The 17,578-nt window shown below is 42.2% G+C and overlaps 1 protein-coding gene across 2 annotated transcripts in view; it reads right to left on the reverse strand.

Moving 5' to 3' along the window:
- Window positions 1-1,016: 1,016 nt before the first annotated feature.
- Window positions 1,017-17,578, reverse strand: part of LATS2 (large tumor suppressor kinase 2) — a 48,693-nt gene continuing 32,131 nt past the window's right edge. Inside the window, exons 3-8 of one of the 2 annotated variants that reach the window (XM_066544811.1) lie at window positions 13,164-13,296; window positions 9,736-11,273; window positions 6,451-7,033; window positions 5,641-5,823; window positions 4,351-4,457; window positions 1,017-3,648 (exon numbers count right to left, since the gene is read on the reverse strand). In XM_066544811.1, the coding sequence (XP_066400908.1) occupies window positions 3,154-3,648; window positions 4,351-4,457; window positions 5,641-5,823; window positions 6,451-7,033; window positions 9,736-11,273; window positions 13,164-13,296 (3,039 nt within the window). In that variant the 3' untranslated portion in view covers window positions 1,017-3,153. Of the gene's footprint in view, window positions 3,649-4,350; window positions 4,458-5,640; window positions 5,824-6,450; window positions 7,034-9,735; window positions 11,274-13,163; window positions 13,297-17,578 lie in introns of those variants that run through there. The other variant, XM_066544812.1, reaches the window with a different exon arrangement.

Genomic DNA, 17,578 nt, shown 5'->3' on the forward strand with positions numbered 1-17,578 from the left:
TCTCCCTCATTTAGCTTTCATGTTGCTCAAGCTAGGCAACTGGTTTTAACTTCCACTGCCAGTTCTTTTGCATCCAACTAGGAATAATTTGCTTCTCAAGAATTGCTGCTGCTGCTCAGCAAATCTGGCCCTGCTGAAGAGTACAGGTATGAAAGGTTTGTAGACACTCCTTTCTGTTCCTGGCAGCCCTGCTATATTTTAAACCAGTTTTCTGGTTTTTTATTAAGTTATCTGGGGTGCTTTTTTTTCATTTGCTTTGTTTTGTTTTTGAGGAAGGGGTATTTCAATAACAACCCTGAATTTTAATAACCTCTGAAAAGAAGATCCTTGATTTTGCAGGAAGTTCAGCAGAAACAAGAATTAGAGCCAGCCTCAGGATGTAGCACAAGGTTTACTTGTCCAAATTTTATAAATTTACTCCCAAGTTTCTGTTTACCTCTGAAATGTCTGCAAAGGATGAGAGGCTTCTACAGACAGTGTCTGATAAACTTGAAAGATTGGTTTTTCAAATTAGTTCTATAGGTGAAAGGGGAGTTGGCTCCTGTTCCCTGCAGCACAGATTGTAAATCAGTAATGGTGGAAGCACCTGTTTCCTTCTGGGCTGGTTTCTCTTGTTTTGCTTAGTTTCAGAGATTCTGTATGTGCAGGTGAATTATTTACATTTTAGAATTAATCAGAGGCAACAGTCAGAGGGGGCAAGCCAGCGTTGTGGCTGCCCTGGCAGCACCACCACTGCAAAGGAAGTGACTGTGCTCAGTTTTATCTATTCCATTCCATATCTGTTCTATCCACTGACCTGCTCACTCCAAACCAAGTTTTACCTGGAATCCTGCTCCTTATTCTTAAGGGCCGTTGAGGACAGAAGAAATAGCCTCAAGGTACCCCAAGATTCCACATCAAATGCTGCAGGAGAGATGAGATTTGGATCTTATGTTTGTAGCTCAATCAATAACATTACAAAAAGAAACCCACTAAAACTTCTCCCTTAAAGGAGGGTTGAGTAACACATAAACACATTGTAGATTTTGATTCAGGTTTTTAATAAATTCTGCCAGTAGAAGCTTTCAAAGGCAATGATATATCAATAAATAACAGTTAAATTGAGTTCCTGAGAAAGAACCTACCACATGAAAGAATGTCAGATAGATGTAAATAACAAAAAAATGGCATTACTATATAAAAAAGCAGTAATACTGAATCTTACATGAACTGTCACAACACAAGCACTGCATACCTCAGAACATTCCTTTCATACAAATGTAAACAAATACACAATCATTTTTGTTTAGTTTAGGCTGATGAATTCATATGTTGTTGCTTAGATATCTAAACAATGGATAGGAGAGGATATGCTAAAACATTAAGGATTAATATGTGGAATAATATACGGAAAAAATAATGAAGCTCCAGATTTAAAAATAAAATAAAGCAAAAACACATTAAAGGAGTGTTTTCATCAAATGTTATTAGGTCAATCACTTTAAATAGGACTGTTACACTAATCTGAATTACGGATTTTTGTGTGTTTACTTATTTAGTTATATATAATATATATGCAAATATGTATGGCTTAATTATCTTTAGTATTCTGATATCATCTTGAATAATTCTCACTTATACATACAAGAAAAATGCATATTTTAACATAGTTAAAAACTGATATTTCAAAGTATGCCTATAATTTGACAGAAATGAAGGCCTATTGTGCTCCGTCACAGCAACATTTTAACTCTAGACAATGGGACAGAATGACCTACCAACAATGCCAACATTTTCCAATGTCAGTGCCTAAAACATTAGATCCTAAATGGATACACATGTGGGGTCTGATGTCTGGAAAGCCACATACCTCCAGGTTCCATAGGTGTCTGTGGAGCTGCAGGCACCCAGCCTCTGCCTCGCTGCACCCGGGGCCTTGGGGTGTTATGGGAGCCCCGTGCTGGGAGATGCTCCAGTCTGGATGCTGTGCTGTCTCTGCCAGCTGGGGCCACAGCCTCTGTGCTGCTCCCTGCCAGAGCCACAGCCTCTGTGCTGCTCCCTGCTTGAGCCAGCCCCATCCAGGCTCTCCCCACAAATCTGCTCCATTGTAATGTTCTGGCTGCTGATCCACGTTGGGAAATGCGTGTGCCCGTGACATGTGCTTGCTAAAACCATCTATTACATCAGACCACAACATCACTACTCAGGTATAACCTTTGCAATCTGTTTTACAAAATTAATATTGGATACAATCATAAGAGGAAACCATCCACACAATACATTATCAACACACGGTTTAAAATGGTCTAATTTTAGACCCTTAGAAAAATGAATCCACAGGACCTGCCTGTGAATGGCAAGAAAAGGCCATTTCAAATAGAAAACCACTGCTCATGCAACATTCTTCACACACTAGACAATGAAATCACACCCAAGTTGCCACTTGCTCACACTTTCTATTTCACTCCAATAAGCAGAAAGAAATAAAGCAGCTTTAAGGTTATGTCACAATTTTGAAATGTGGAAAATACATATAATAAACAAAAATCACGGTGTGAATACGATGGCATCAGTAAATTTAGAAAATTAGAGAGCAGTTTTCTTTTTTTCATTTTTCTTCTTTTTTTTTCTTTCTTACATTATTGCACAGACCTTTCATCACATGTTCTTCAACTTTATGCATCTTCCTAAATATGAAGTAAGTGCTATGGATAAAATAAAAATGTAGAAAAGAAGAACAGCAGCATGATTTGTCAAAGTTAATCCCTATAATTTAGTAGGAAAAAAACCCTGCTATAAACAAAATATAAGTGCTCTTTACTCATTTAAAAAACAACGCTGACAGTTGCAGAAGTCTGTAAGTGTTAATCTGAGTAAGGGGGATGCTGACCTCAAATAAAATAGGCCAGAAATGACAGACTGCTGGCCTTGCAGATTTTGGTGAAGACCAGGGTTTCAAGTGTAATTATCAACAAAGTTATTTACAGTAGAACTGACCTGAACTTTCAAGAGTGCCATCTTTAGGACCTAGCCCTGCAAGCTTCTTTTACTCCCCAGGATGTCTCCAGCCTCAGCTGAAGGTACACAAGTACTGCAGGATCAGCTCCTAAAGGATCAGTTAAAGGCCCTATTGGATTTGAGATTAGTCTTATCTGGAGTACTCTATACAATAATTTACACATATACAGGCTGACAAGCTCCAGTCTGATCTACCACACCTTTGTCTTCTACATCAGACTTCTCAGACTGGCAAACTTCCATTCCAGAAGGTTTGGGATACCTGAACGGATACCCGTTGTCATCAAAGAATCTTCGGAAAGTAAACTCATAAAAAGCATGTTCTGTGTGTTTGTTGTTGGAAGAGGCTAGTGGATCCCAGGTCCTGGTGCTGTCACCACTAGCATCACTCCAAGGACTTTCTTCTTCAACTGGATCAAAATTTGAAGTGTCCATTGGATGACTGATCTTTGGAACATAGGGAGCTGGCTGCCTACGGATATCGGTAGAGAAGTCCATAGAGTGAAAGAAAGAATGGGCTTTAATATCATCTGCTCCATTTCTTCCAAGCCTGTCCTCAGCAGCACAGCAGAGCTTTGTGATCAGATCAGTTGCCTCAGGGCTCAGCTTGATCTGTGAGGGAATGTGCAGTGTGCTTTCCCAATTTATCACCTGCAGGTAACAAAGGTATTAAGGAACTTCTGATCTGGAAACAGAACTCTTCCAATGGCCAACATGAACTGTACAGGAGTGCACACCTAACGAGTCATCTCACAGTCTGCACAGTTCACAGCTTCAAGATTGCATTTCCTGATAGTAATTACTCTAATGAACCAGAAAAACATTGTTGGCTAGCAGACAAAAAGAACAGTACCATTTGTTTAAAAGGCAAATTCCTTCCCAAATATTCCAACAGTCAGATTTGAGAACATACTCAGTTTACACAAAGGAATTACTTCTCTTTGTCTCCAAAATATAAACTAGGAAAAGTGGTCACAAGACAGATCCTCTCTAAAAAACACCTATCATTGCTCAATTGTGAAACACTTATATTGCCAACTGCAATTGTCACTGGCATATCAGGTACTAATAGGCACCCTAAGGAATTAAATGGATGAACTTATGCTTGAGAAATCACAATTCTGCTAAGAAGACTCATAAAACTAATATCTATCTCTGCAGCTGGACAAGTCAGTTCTAGTCTGATATTCAGTGTCTTCATTTACTGGCAAAAGATGTGTGCTTGCACAGAACTATTTAAAATCAGGCTTTTTTAACCATTACTCCTTTCTCTAGCAAAAGAAAGGGGAGTAGGTCTGGGAAGGGAAGGGTTAAAATTTTGCTACCACAGACTGGAACTTTGCTTCAACTTACCTTCAGCTGGGTTTCTGTGGGTGTAGGAGCCAGGAAAGGAGGCTGTCCCACTAACATCTCAAAGAGGATGACACCAACACTCCACCAGTCACAGAGCTGAGTGTATCCTGAAAGGCAAGTCAAAAGGTTGATCTCCACTAGCTAAGGGGAATGTGTACAGAGTTATTAGGCCTGCTTGCAATTAAGTATTAAAACATATAGCACAAACTTCTGCCTTTTCTCAGACAAAAAGTTTGTGACTTCTGCTTGCTGACTTACTTTACTGCTGTTTACTTCTAGTAAAGATCTAATCCTACTGTCCTTGAACCTTTCTGAATAAATTCTCAACAAAAGTGAATCATGACACTGTCATTAAAAAGAAAGAAGGAGGGTTTTTTTGTGCCCAATCCCACAGCAGCACAAACTGAACCTCAAATAACAAAAATATTTAGCAACTGATGTCCATCTTAGGTTCAGTGGAGATGACTCCACGACTTTGAAAAGCTGCTGAAAGACACAGCCTGGCTCTACAGACAGAAGAAAGCCACAGACAACTCTCTGAGCAAGTTACAAGCAAAGGAACAACTTTAATCACTTAAGTGTTGTGAACAAGACCAATAAGGTGTATGCTTAAGATCTGAAAAAAAAAAAAAATTTAAACACTGATTTCAATGGAATTTGTGTAATCAAATGATGTAGGATCCAATGTGAAATCTCTGTTAGAGAAGATCAGGCAGATCTAGTTTGCAGACAACTCTGAACACCTAATCTTCTTGTTACAGTGACCATGTCAGTTCTGCATGGATAGTCACCAAGTACTGTCCAAATTCCTCAAGCTAACCTTTTGAATGTAGAGTGTCCAGAGTAAATTGTGGAAAACTTCCTGTTGGGTTCCACAGGCTCTGGGTGGGAATATGGAGGACGTATTTCCACAAGTTTATGTAATCTATGCTGAAGTGGCCCATCTGAATCAGGGATCCAGAATGTCAGCTGGCTACTCACTGCTCACTGGTCTGTGTAAACTTGATAGGGGTCAGAGTTGTACTCCACGAGTACAGATAATCTGCTTTATACTTGAAAAATATCACTGTAAAAATTATCCAACACGGTTATAAGCAGCCTCACTCAAAGGTCTCAGAGTGTGGACACACAAAGTATGGCGACCCCTAGTGTGGTGATGCTACACACTGGAGCATCAGGAGTTCTCCTTAATCTAATTGTTTGTGGCCTTCAGAATGATAGTCTTCCAAAGCAGCAAGCTTATTCAAGGAAAAAAAAAGCAAAACAGGACAAAAATACAGATTTACCTACCTTTACGAAGCAGGACTTCAGGAGCAATGTAATTAGGGGTTCCAACTAATGAGTGGGCCAGACATCTCTGGTGCTGCTTCTTAGCTCTTTGTTCCAATGTCTTCAGCCTATCTCCACATCGACAGTTGGACACATCATCCCAAAGATCACTGGGCTCCATGCTATCTTGTCTGATATGGCTCCCTTTCATATGGGAGAGAAAGTTCACATTTGTGATCATAAAACTTGACACACAAAGAGAGAAGTTTTTGCTCAGATCCAGAGCCATTTTCTACTCTCATTGAAGAATGGCATTTGAACTTTAAACCCAGGGTATTTTTTAATGCCCTCCCATTCTCAATTGGTTTTCCATACAAAATGTCCAACAAAATCTCTCTGTCTCAGCACAAGGAAGTATAGTTCCATATGGAGGACACAGAACTATGGAGTATACTTAAGTTAGCTACACCAATTGTTTATATCCTCTTTGCCAACAGACACCAGAACTCAACAGCACATACAGGAGACATATGGACTACTCCAAATCTGTGATTAAATTATTTCCCCAGCAAAAGAGACCCTCCCAACAAGTATAAACTGAAAAATTACTGCTTCTACAGTAGACAGCCACATTACTGACAGGGTTTTGAACAGTATTGGAAACAAAAGAACTGGAAACAAGCTAATTGAGTGAGTCAGAGAGAGACAGACACATTATATTGCCATTGACTGTTTGTCTAGTTTCCTGATCTGGTGTTCCTGCCAACAAGTAAGTGCTTGTTTCAAAACAAATAACACAATAGCATCCTAGAAAAAGGGTAAAAATATTACCTTTCTGATAGTATTTTGAATTGTGAGTCCACCTGAATCCAGTACACAGTCCAAAGTCAGTCAGTTTGATATGCCCATCGAGGTCTATCAGAATGTTGTCAGGCTTGATGTCTCGATGAATAAATCCCATTTTGTGCACACTCTCTATGGCCAAAGTGAGCTCTGCAATATAAAATCTAGCCAGACGCTCTGGGAAGACCTCCATCCGAATCAGCAGGCTCATCATATCCCCACCAGGGATGTAGTCCATCACAAAGTACAAATTGTCTTTATCTTGGAAGGAGTAATAGAGTTTAACCACCCACTCATTGTCTGCCTCAGCAAGTATGTCCCTCTCTGCTTTGACATGAGCCACCTGATTCCGGTTCAGCACGTCCTTCTTTCGCAGAGTCTTCATGGCATACAGGGCATGGGTGTCCACTTTGCAGGCCAGGCATACTTCTCCAAATGCACCAATACCCAGAGTCTTGATTTTCACAAACATAGATTTGTCCATTTTGGCCCTTTTAAGTCTGTTGTAGTTGGACTCCTTCTGGTAGAGAATTTTCCTCATTTGTTCCTGTTCTGCTTCACAGAGGCCTGCCTTTACAAAGGAAAACAAACCACAAGAGCTATACTGTTATATTCATAGCAAGAGAAAAACAAATGAGCATTCCAAAAACACATTTCTCAGAAAAATTAACCAAGAACCAGAAAAGATGTATTCGTGAAGGATATACTCTCTTGTCTGTCGAGGTATTTCTGAAAACTCACTGTGCCCAAACTTGTTGCCTGAATTTGCAATATCTGAAATTGGTATGCCTGTCTCTTTTGGCTGAACAAGAAGGCATAGGGCAATATTGTCAGAGAGGGGAATACAACATAACAAACCTGACCGTGGGATATGGTTTACACCTTTCAAATGTGCATTTTGCCACTGTACTCCACCATATGTATGTGCACTTAAGCCCAGCTTAATTTAAGATCAAACTTAAACTTATGTGCAGCAGTTCACTTTGTTCATGAATGGCTCCCCACAGCAACTCACATTAGCAGTTCCTACCTTGGGTGCTGTTTGTTTGGTTTTGTGTTGTAATTAAAAAGCTGCTTTTGACCTACACATTCCCAAGTGCCTTGGAACCTCCTTCAGAAATTGTGTTTCTTCCACTGCCATAAATATCCTCCACTCTCAAGGTTTTAGATCTCCTGAGCCTCTGTTCTATAAACTTCTCTTTTTCCCCTCCCAAAATAGGTACTTAAAATCCTCAGGTCTGGTCTCCCCTCAGCCACTGCAGCCCAGACCCCGGTGCTATTTCCCTCCTAAATGAATCCTTTTCCCTCTGCACCCAAGCTGTAGAACAGCTGGCCTGTCCACCTCCCGTCTCCAGAGAGCCTCCCAGTAACTGCAAATAACATTTCACAGGGCTGTGGGGAGAAACCTCCTGGAAAAGAGAGAAGCAGCTGGATCCAACCAGATTTCCCCCACTTTTCAAGACAGAGCCTGCAGAATGCCAGATTTGCCAACTTCAGTGTCTGGCCCTCTGCTGAGAGCCACTGGTGGCCTCCACCAGCAGAAACCCCTAGGCTGACCCGAGGCTCCTCTGACAACTCACTTCCTGCAGCATGCTCTTTTCTTTCTGCACACCCCAGATCCAAAATCCTGAATTAATTGGCATCAACTGAACTATTTCTGAGAGAAAGATCAGTGCCTGGTGAGAAGGCGCCATTGGGAGGGTGAAGGGAGCTGAAGCTCACTGATTAGCAGGCTAGAAACCCAAGCATACACCCACAGGGCTGCTGCTTAGGCTGATTTAATTTCACATCTGTAGTCTAGGTATTTAAAGATGAATGTGGGCAGCCAGACTATGCAATGAGATCCTCACAGTATAAAAATTAAATCTGTAGGAATAAAGGATGGGGTAAGTCTACAGAAACTTGCAGAACAGGTAGGATGAAGTTTCAGACTAAAGGAAAAAGCCAAATCAAAACAAGAAACACTGTTTTTGAAATGAAATATAACTACATCAATCCATAATAGAGGAAATATTTACTTTTTAGGGTAAAATAATGAGTGCGGTCTGTTCTTGCTAATTCTAGAATAATGCAATATTAAGATCGCCAGAATCTCCTGCATGTGTATTTTCAGTCAGTGATAAGGTTTCTAGGGGAAGGAGTTGTTTTTGTTTACACCTGAATTATCTCTGACTGAGGGAAAGCTGAAGAGTCAGAAGAGAAGAACTAGCACAATTAGATCCTGTTATACCTCTCTAGAAATCATTCCCTATCTCAGTCTCAGGAAAATACTCAAGCAACACAATACAACCTGTACTTGCAGTGAGGACAAGCTATTAACTGTCAGTAAAATGCCAATGTTTCAAGAGATTTTCCAAGAATATTCTCTTAATTCTAACCTCAGTAAACAAACTCCTGAGTTTTCTGGTGCAATGTGAGCATTGAATCAATTGCCTCTGGAAACTGACTGTGCTAGGGAAAATTAGGTAGTTAATTATTACCCATTATGTGCTAATAACAGCTTTTCTTAGAGCTTATCCTTTAATGCAAAAGTAGACTAGTCATATTCCAGTCATGCCTAGGAAGAAAAAATCCCTCTTCCTCTTTCAGAAGTAAAAATTAAAAACACAACTGCCAGACCAATCATCAGAGCTTGGCAGCTTTGTTTTAAGCAGCACTATCAGAGAGTCAGCTTAGATTTGAGAGCTGCAGTTAGGCACGAAAGAAGTTCTATCACCCAAAATGCATGTCCCTGAGACCTGCCTCTAGAATGAGTTCTGGCAATGGTGCCAAAATCAGTTCAAGTCAGTCCAATATGGTTACTTGCATGACATTATCACTTATATGTGTTCAACAGACAACTTTCAGTCAAGTATTACACAGTCATCTGAAAATATGGCAGAGCGACCTCCAAGCTGAACCATGGCTTTGGTGAATGGGCAGCAATCATGGAACAGTGAGGAGGAACTTGAGCAAAGAGTTTTGCAAGAGCTGCCAAAGTACTGCCAGAATTATCTCAGCCTCAAGCCTGCATTCTAAGTTCTTACCTATAATATGGGGGGTTTTGCCTCATTTTACTTTTCTGGTACAAACAAATATCATTTCACATCTAAGGTTTTTCAAACAGCCTCCCAGACCTGCATCCACACTTTTAAGGGGATACAGTCTGGTATAGGGAGGTGTCTGATACCTACCACTCCAGTGGATTCTGCCTTTACAATTTTTTTTACAAATTAAAAATAGCAATAATCAATTTGACCCTACTAGATTTTACAATAACAAAACAAGAATTACTTTTGCCATTTCTTGCTCCAATTGTAACCTTCTGTTAATTTTCTGCTGGTAGGTCTTTATGACGTTCTCTACATGTTGCTCCATGTAGAACTTGAAGGCAAAAGGTGAGTAGCTCTTTATCCGGGATTCTCGCTTTTCCTCATCTTTGCCATTTTTTCGCACAGGCACCGGAGACGTCTGAATCTGCTTTTTATCTTTGCTTGGTTTTTCAGCTTTAGTGTTCTTGCTGCTTTTGTCATTTCTCTCACTGCTCTCTTCAGCCTTGTTGCTTGTTGAAGTGGGGACCACACGCAGAGTCTGCTCCACGCCCATGCACAAGCAGTTGATATCAAACTGCTCAGTGGTGCCAGGAAGGAACAAATGCTTGGGATAGGGCGGGGGTGGACACCGCAGCTCCTGGTTACCGTAATCCACATCGAGCTGGTAGGCATTAGCTGCTCCGGGCGGTGGCACATGCTGCTCCATGATCTCCAGGCCATCCACAGCCGGTGCCTGAGCAGGCAGCCACGCAGGGTGGGAAGGTCCCACTGCAGTCTGAGGCTCTGGTCTCATCACGCGCATGCTCTTCACTGGCTGGAGGATATGAGCTGATGTGACTGCCGTGATTGTGTTTGGAGATGTAATGGAAGGATCGGGTTTTCCTGGAGGAACCTGTCTCATAGACACTGTCACTTGTGGCTGTTGCTGGTGGTTGTTGAAGGAGTTTGTTCTGCTTGGCACTGCGGCATCTGGTCTGAAGGATACATGTTGCCGTGGAGATGTTTCTATTCCTGGGTTTTGTACAGAATCTCTGCGTGATGGTGTTGCTGCCTGCCACTGCTGAACTTGAGGATTATTCATGTCATAGAGGTCCATGTTTAGGCTATTTCTAGATGGAGTCAATAGATTTTGTGGTGGACTGTCTGAAAAATCATTAGCAAAGGCTGGACCTCTGGATATCACATGCATTTGATGAGAAGAAGGACTTGTCTGCTTGTGATGAGAATGTGAGATATACAGGCTTGGTGGTGCCTGCTGAAATGCATGACCAGTACTGTTCTGAACAACTGCCCCTTTATTTGGGAGATTGGCATATCCCCCCTCCTGCTGCATCTTGTTTTGGAAGGATGGACTCCGCTGAACACCATATCCCATAGGTTCCCCCTGCACCATCATGTGCTGCCTGGTGTAATGTTGGCTGTTGCAGCCATGGGACGCCTGCAGCTGCAGGGCCTGACTGCTGTGATTAGCCACTGGATAATTAATCACAGAAGACTCCATATTTGCAGGGTATGCTTTCTGCTGATGGCTCGTTGGTGTGCTGTGAGTGCCTACTCCAGAGGGTCGCTGTACAGGAGCAGTCATAGCTGAAGACTGAGAAGTAGAGATTAAATAGTCCATGTATGGCCTAGGAACCTCAGTAAGCATATTTGCACCTTCTGCTCCAAAGCCTGTCCCTTCATAGGCTGCATTACTGATCTGATGGTAGGACGGAAAAGATTCATTTGATCCTTCAAAGCTTGGCCTGCGGGTTACGTTATTTGGCACAATACCCTTTCCTTTATAAAAAGAATACAGAAGAACGTTAGGAAACAATTCAGGTGAACCAATTACTTTGTATTACTCATGCATCTATACATACATACACACACACATAGACCCACTGCTCAGGGAGTATGTGTTTTAAAAACATCTTTCAATACCTAAATTTAACACTCTGAACACTTAAAGTTATAGGTGGCAAGTATACCTACTGATAACGGTGCCAAGCTCACAATAATGCTCATGCCAGGAATCATCAGGGAGTCCTATCAAATCATGAAAATAGAAACACAAATTCCCTAACTATGAACTCATCAGACTACTCTACAGCCTGCTTCTTAAAGCTGGACCAGTATTAGCAGTCATTGCTCTCAGACAGGAGGAAGCTACAGAGCAGAGTGTTAAATACAACAACAGGAGAAAAAAAACTCCTGGAAGGACTTTCTATACAACTTAAAGTCAATATTGCTATAAACTACTAGGCCATCACAGAGTCCATCTTCTGCACAGTGAGCCACCTGCTCACACTGGTTTTCTGTTTACATCTCTCTCTTCCATCATTCTCAAAAATCCCTCTTTCCTTCTCCTTCATTTAAACAAAGGCATCATACAGTTTGTCCTGTATTCCTTCCAATGTGTTGGACACTGAGTACCCCTTCACATTACTCATCTTCCATCTGTTGGGAAGGAATATCTTTCAGGGTGTCAACATATTAATCTTAGCTTGAAGAATGTGCAGAGACAAGATACCAGCATTCCTACAGTGGAAGTGTTAATGGCACTTTTCATCAGTTCTTTGATCTGAGGACAAATTGCAGGTGTATAAAGCGCTGGCTGTGCTAAAAAGACAAGGGAAGACTCTGTGCTGCTATGTTTTTGTTCCCCTCCTGCTTCTTTAGCTCTCACAAATTACAGGACTTGGCCCATTTATGCCTAAACCATTTCCTTTTAAAATTCTGACTTAAGAATAGCCATACTGACATACTAACAGGCTTGAACAGTGCATTACAAGCTTTTTGCAGTACAGCACGCTCCAGCTGGGCCAGATGCAGCACACCTGAGCACAGCTGCTGACTCCTCACCTTGACACACAAGCCCTGCTGCCTACAGACACATAGTGACGTGCATGGTATTAAGAGAGGTTTCTGCATACTCTCTGCACACTGAGGGTTGCACCACAGTAAATGATACCCTCATAAAGAATGCAATGTTTTGAAATGGAATCAGGCTGGACAAATAACCAGAGATCTTTAAAGTGAAATCTATAATTGGCAGCTCTTTCTCCTGTGATAACACAAGGCCAGCATTACTGAGGCTGTTCTTACAACAGCACCCCTGACAGCTCACCTGCTGGGACACAGTGAGATGCACTGAAGGAGGCTGTAGCAATCCTAAGCATCCTAAGAAGTGGCTACCCTGGCCTGGAAGTGGGAGGCAGCTAGTAAGACCCATTTGTCATCTCTGTCAGCAGGATTCATCCTGAGCCTTGGGGGCAAGCTGACTTTGCTTTCCCTCATCACAGGCCACAAAGCAATGTAGCAGCAATAACTGTCCTTCTTTGGGACACATAATTCAGCTGTGCAAATAATCTTGATGTCAAGAGAGATATGATGTCCACCTCCTAGATTTGTACACCAGTAAGTCTGTTCTGGTCCAATAGGGGAATATTTGGATTTGAACAACAGATTTCTGTTTAAGAAGGTGGACTATGAAAGTGTACACAGACAACTCTTTGGAAGCAGGTGAGCTGTACTGAGGTTCCAGCCCAGCTGGCCTTGCAAGCTGGCACTGTGTCCTGACTGCTGTGGAACGCTGCTGTCCAACACTTCTCCCCAGCAGCAATCCTACTTTAAAAACTAGCTTATTGCAAGAAAGAAGAACACAATTAAAAAAAAAATCATGCTCACCTGGTGAGGTTTGCTTAATTACACGTACTATCTGTTCATTTCTAGGATCCAAGTAGCTCATCTTACTGATGTACTCCAGGGCTGCTTCAATGCTTCTGCTCCCTGTCTGCTTCAGTGCTCGGACAGCCATCTCCTGCAAAGCAAACAAGAATTGAATCACCTTGTGACAAAACCCAAGCACTGCAAGCTGAAGAGCAGTAAGTGTTCTTATATTAATAGGAGCATTCTAAACATCAGATCACAGCTGCCTGAAGCCAAATGGACTCATATTTTGAAAGCATTTACATGCCTTACACAACTTAAAAATCATAAGAAGAAAATAATAAAACATACAACCTACCCAGATTCTAGCAATTAAAGAAGCATCAAATTAAAATGTGTATTTCAAGAGCCCTTAAAACAATCTTTGAATAAGGTATGGAAAAGCCAGCATAATTTCACACTGGATGAAATGTAATGTAATGCAATGTAATGAAATGAAAATTTAGCTGTTAGTATTTGAGAGCATGTCTCTTAGTCACACCTGAACACAGTAAAAACTTTATCCTTTCACAAATACCACAAAGGAGCTAATTAGGCAGGGGTTGATTTCTGCTCACTAGAGTCCACAGGGAAGAAAAATTGCTGTTTTCAGTACACTTGGGACATTATCCACTGTTTGTTTGGAAAATGACTGGGCATCCCAAACTGAAAGCTACACTGTCAGTCTTTTTAGCTGTATTTTATTAACAACTATGGTTAGCAGTAGTTGCTGCTGCTAACAACTACTGCAGTTGTTAGCAGCAACAACTACTGCTAGTTGTTGCTAGCAGTAGTTGTTGCTACAGCTCCTAGCAGTTTGTTTGTACTTATAGCTCAGGTATATTAAACACCTTTCAATGACTCAAGCACCATGTGGTTGCAAAGCAAAATTCACAAATCCTCATGAGGTTCCAAGGTGTTTTCTGAAATGAAGGAGAAATTTGAAATCCAGAGCTTTAATGTTGAATTTCACTCACAGAACTTCACCCATCAAAAAGCTGGATATCTACTCAAAAGTAGTTGCTGAGCATCTTTCTATAATCACCTCCAAAAGGCAATTCATAAAATAGGTATAAGAGGAGATAAACCCTAGTGACATGATTAGAGAACTAACTTGAACTAAACTCCCAGTTCTTAGATGGCTGATCCTGAAAGAAATGAATGCTACCACCAAGGATTTGCCTGCAAATGTCAGTATCCTATTCTCTTGCCACTTTATTACTATTTTTAGGGGAATGCTGTCATCACAACCTGCCCACTGAGCGCTGAATCACAGGGAGGTCGTGCCTCCCTGGCTTGGCTGCCCGGTTGCAGATGTGGAGCTGGGTTGGCACTGGTGCACGGCTCTCCCAAGGGTCAGTTCTGGGCACTGGCTGGCAGTCGGGAACTCCAGCTGGAGCAAAGGGCAGCTTTGCTGCTCTGTACACGTCAAATACCCGCTAATTGTTTACTTAGCAAGGGAGGCCCATCTCAGATGACACTAATTCACACTTAGCACAGAGCCACATGCTGGCACTTGGCATCTTGTTTGCTTTACTCAGACCCCTCCTACTGCCCCAAAATGGCAGCAGTTCCTTCATTAGTCAGAGGTTCTGCTTGTGGAATAGCTATAGCAAGCTGAATATTTTTCATACAATTTATGACTCGTAATTCATAGAAAGGCAATAGTTGTTTTCACATTTCCTATAGCTGAAATACTTCACTGGCATCAACATATTACTAAGGACAATTTTAAATCATCAGAAAAATATTATGTATGAAGGAAAGAATTTCCCACAATGTTTTTTCCTCTTTCTTTTTTTCTTCTTGTGGATACATTTCTAAAGTATTAGCAAATACACATCTTAGTGCTCACCATTCTCATCATCCAGGGACACTGGGCTTTACAGCCCTGTTCCACATGGCTGCTAACATACTCTGTCCCATTTACAGCAGCTAGATCTAGCCTTAGGTCACAAGTCTAAGTTTCCTAAATTAAATGTTCTCTATAAGCACATTTGGGCTGGTTTGGATGTTGGGTAACAATTGTATTAATGATTAATAAAACAGCCCACATGGTCCATTTCTCCCTCTCTGATCTGTGCTGGCTGTATATAATTCAAAGGGGCTAAAATAGGAGAAATGTTATCATCTCTGAAAGCATACTGTAACTTTCTCCTCTTTTGCCATTGTCCGTGTCTGAAAAGCAAAAGTAAAAACAACACTGGTCTTCCTGAAACTGCATGTTCTACCTTCAGCACAGTTTTAGGGGACTCATATTTAAACTTCAGCGGGAATAATGTGATGGAACAGGCACAACACATTTCACTGAGCACAGCTGGATAACCTAAGAGGCCAGCAAGAGCTTGGGACCAGCAGGTGTGTCAGTGGCAATCTCACCCTTGCAAGCCCCCAGTGCAACAGCAGCCCTGTGCTCCAGCTCCCCACTTTCACTAGGTCAGCTCCCACACTCCAAAGGGTTTCCTCATGACACACCCTGTTTGCTCAGCATTTACATTACTGCAGGAGAAAATATAAGTAGGGAAAAAATGAAGTAAGGAAAGGTAACAAAAGGAAAAAGGTTTTCCTCGGAGGCAAATCACAGATAATCACAATTCTCCACCCAGGAGATAAATCCCTCTAGGGGCATGTGATACTCAAGGAGAGTAGAGGACAACAAGAAGCCCCAGCAGTGTTGCAGCTGGCATTTGTCCTCTACTGCATCATTCTTCCTATTGCCACTGTCCATGCCCACAGGTCTCTTCTCTATGGCAGTCACCTGAAAAGAGCTCCATTACCTCCAGCACCTTTTCCTTAGGGACAGAAGACATGCTGATGTGTGGCTGAGGATCACAGAGAGCGTGCTCTGCCCGAGGTGGCTGCTGGCTCCCCAGGCCCTTCTCCTTTCTATGTGCAACACAGGGATGAGCTCTGAGAGCAAAGGAGCATGGCTGGCATGAGGCAGCAAAGGGCTGGCCGGCTGAAGGGGAAGTTGGCTCCCTGCTGGCAGCTGGGGCTGGGGCCTGGGCTGCATTTGCTAGGAATCAATGTAAGGACTGTTTTGAAGTTGAGGAAGAAGGGCAGAAGATGGATTAAACAATTACACTCGTTGGAAAGCAGAGGCTTAAGTGAGATGGACAGTGTTTGTCAGAAGCAGCAGAATGGCTCAAAAAGGGGGGAAATCAATGCCAAAATCTTGCAAATCAATACACAGACAGTGGAAGGGCTGAGGAAATGAGGACAGACACTGGGCAAGGATAAAAGTGCCCAGTTACAGTGACATGGATGGAGCTGTCTTGATTTTACACCACTGGAAGGTAAGTACACTTTAGAAAGAGAAGGGAAAAAAAGGAAACAGAAATGATCCAGGGGAAAAAAAGCCACTTGGAGTTGCAGCCAACTCCAAAACACTCAACTAGGCACAGCATCAAATCCAGCTTCCACTGAGGTCAACAAAGATTTCCATTAACTGCAAGGTACACTGCATCAGGCCCTCTGCTTCAGATTGTTTCCTTTTCACGAGGCCAAGCGCTGTCAGCCCAGCATGGGTTGAGAAACTTGGCTGCTGGCTGTGCTCTGCTGCCCCACAGCAGTTGCCAGGCCCACGGAGAAACACCAGCTCCTGGCAGTGTGCACAGAAACCACAAGAGAACAGAGTGCTCCCAGTCCCAGCTCATTCTCTATTCCCTTTGGAGGATTCAAACATCTTTCAATGCAGGGCTTTTATGCACCTTTCTGCTTCCAGACATCACTAACTATTGATGAAAAAATGAACCAGAAAAAGTAAAGGTGAAGAGCTACAGGGGGAAAAATGCACATTTACAATTAACTCTACCAAAGCTGTAATTAATTGAACAGCTGCAATATTAAAATGAGGTTTCAGTGGTCAGCGATGGTTCTGGACAGATCTAGTGGAAAACCAAAGTCAGGCCATGAACCACAAAACAGACGGAGGAAACTGCAGCATCCCAAATTTGTGGACTCAAATAAAAAAACAGGAGGGTGGAGTTTCCCAGCTAATTCCTACAGTGGGCTACCTAAACCTGACTGCTGCATGGTCCACATGCTCTCTGTTATTTCCCCAGTCTTACACTGGTAGATGGCGGCCTTCCAACAGATTTCAAGATTTTGCTAGAAGGGAGGCCACCTTTGAGCTCAGATGCTCAATAGGAAAAATCCTTGTTTGATGGTAAACAGATATTTGGATTTGTGCACATAAAGACTTCATCTCACTCTGTGCTCTGCAGGCAGTGTGAAAGGCTTTCCCCATTTTACCCTCCCGCCTGGCTGCACTCCACCAGCATTGGCAGAGGTTTGCGTTCTTGCTGTACTACAGGGTTGTCCAGCAACATTTTTCATTCAGAAAGCTCCTCGTTGCCAAGATGTACTTATCATCCAAGTGAAGATTGCACAAG

The sequence above is a fragment of the Molothrus aeneus genome, chromosome 2 (genome assembly GCF_037042795.1).
Source record: "Molothrus aeneus isolate 106 chromosome 2, BPBGC_Maene_1.0, whole genome shotgun sequence".
In the NCBI taxonomy this organism is placed as follows: Eukaryota; Metazoa; Chordata; class Aves; order Passeriformes; family Icteridae; genus Molothrus; species Molothrus aeneus.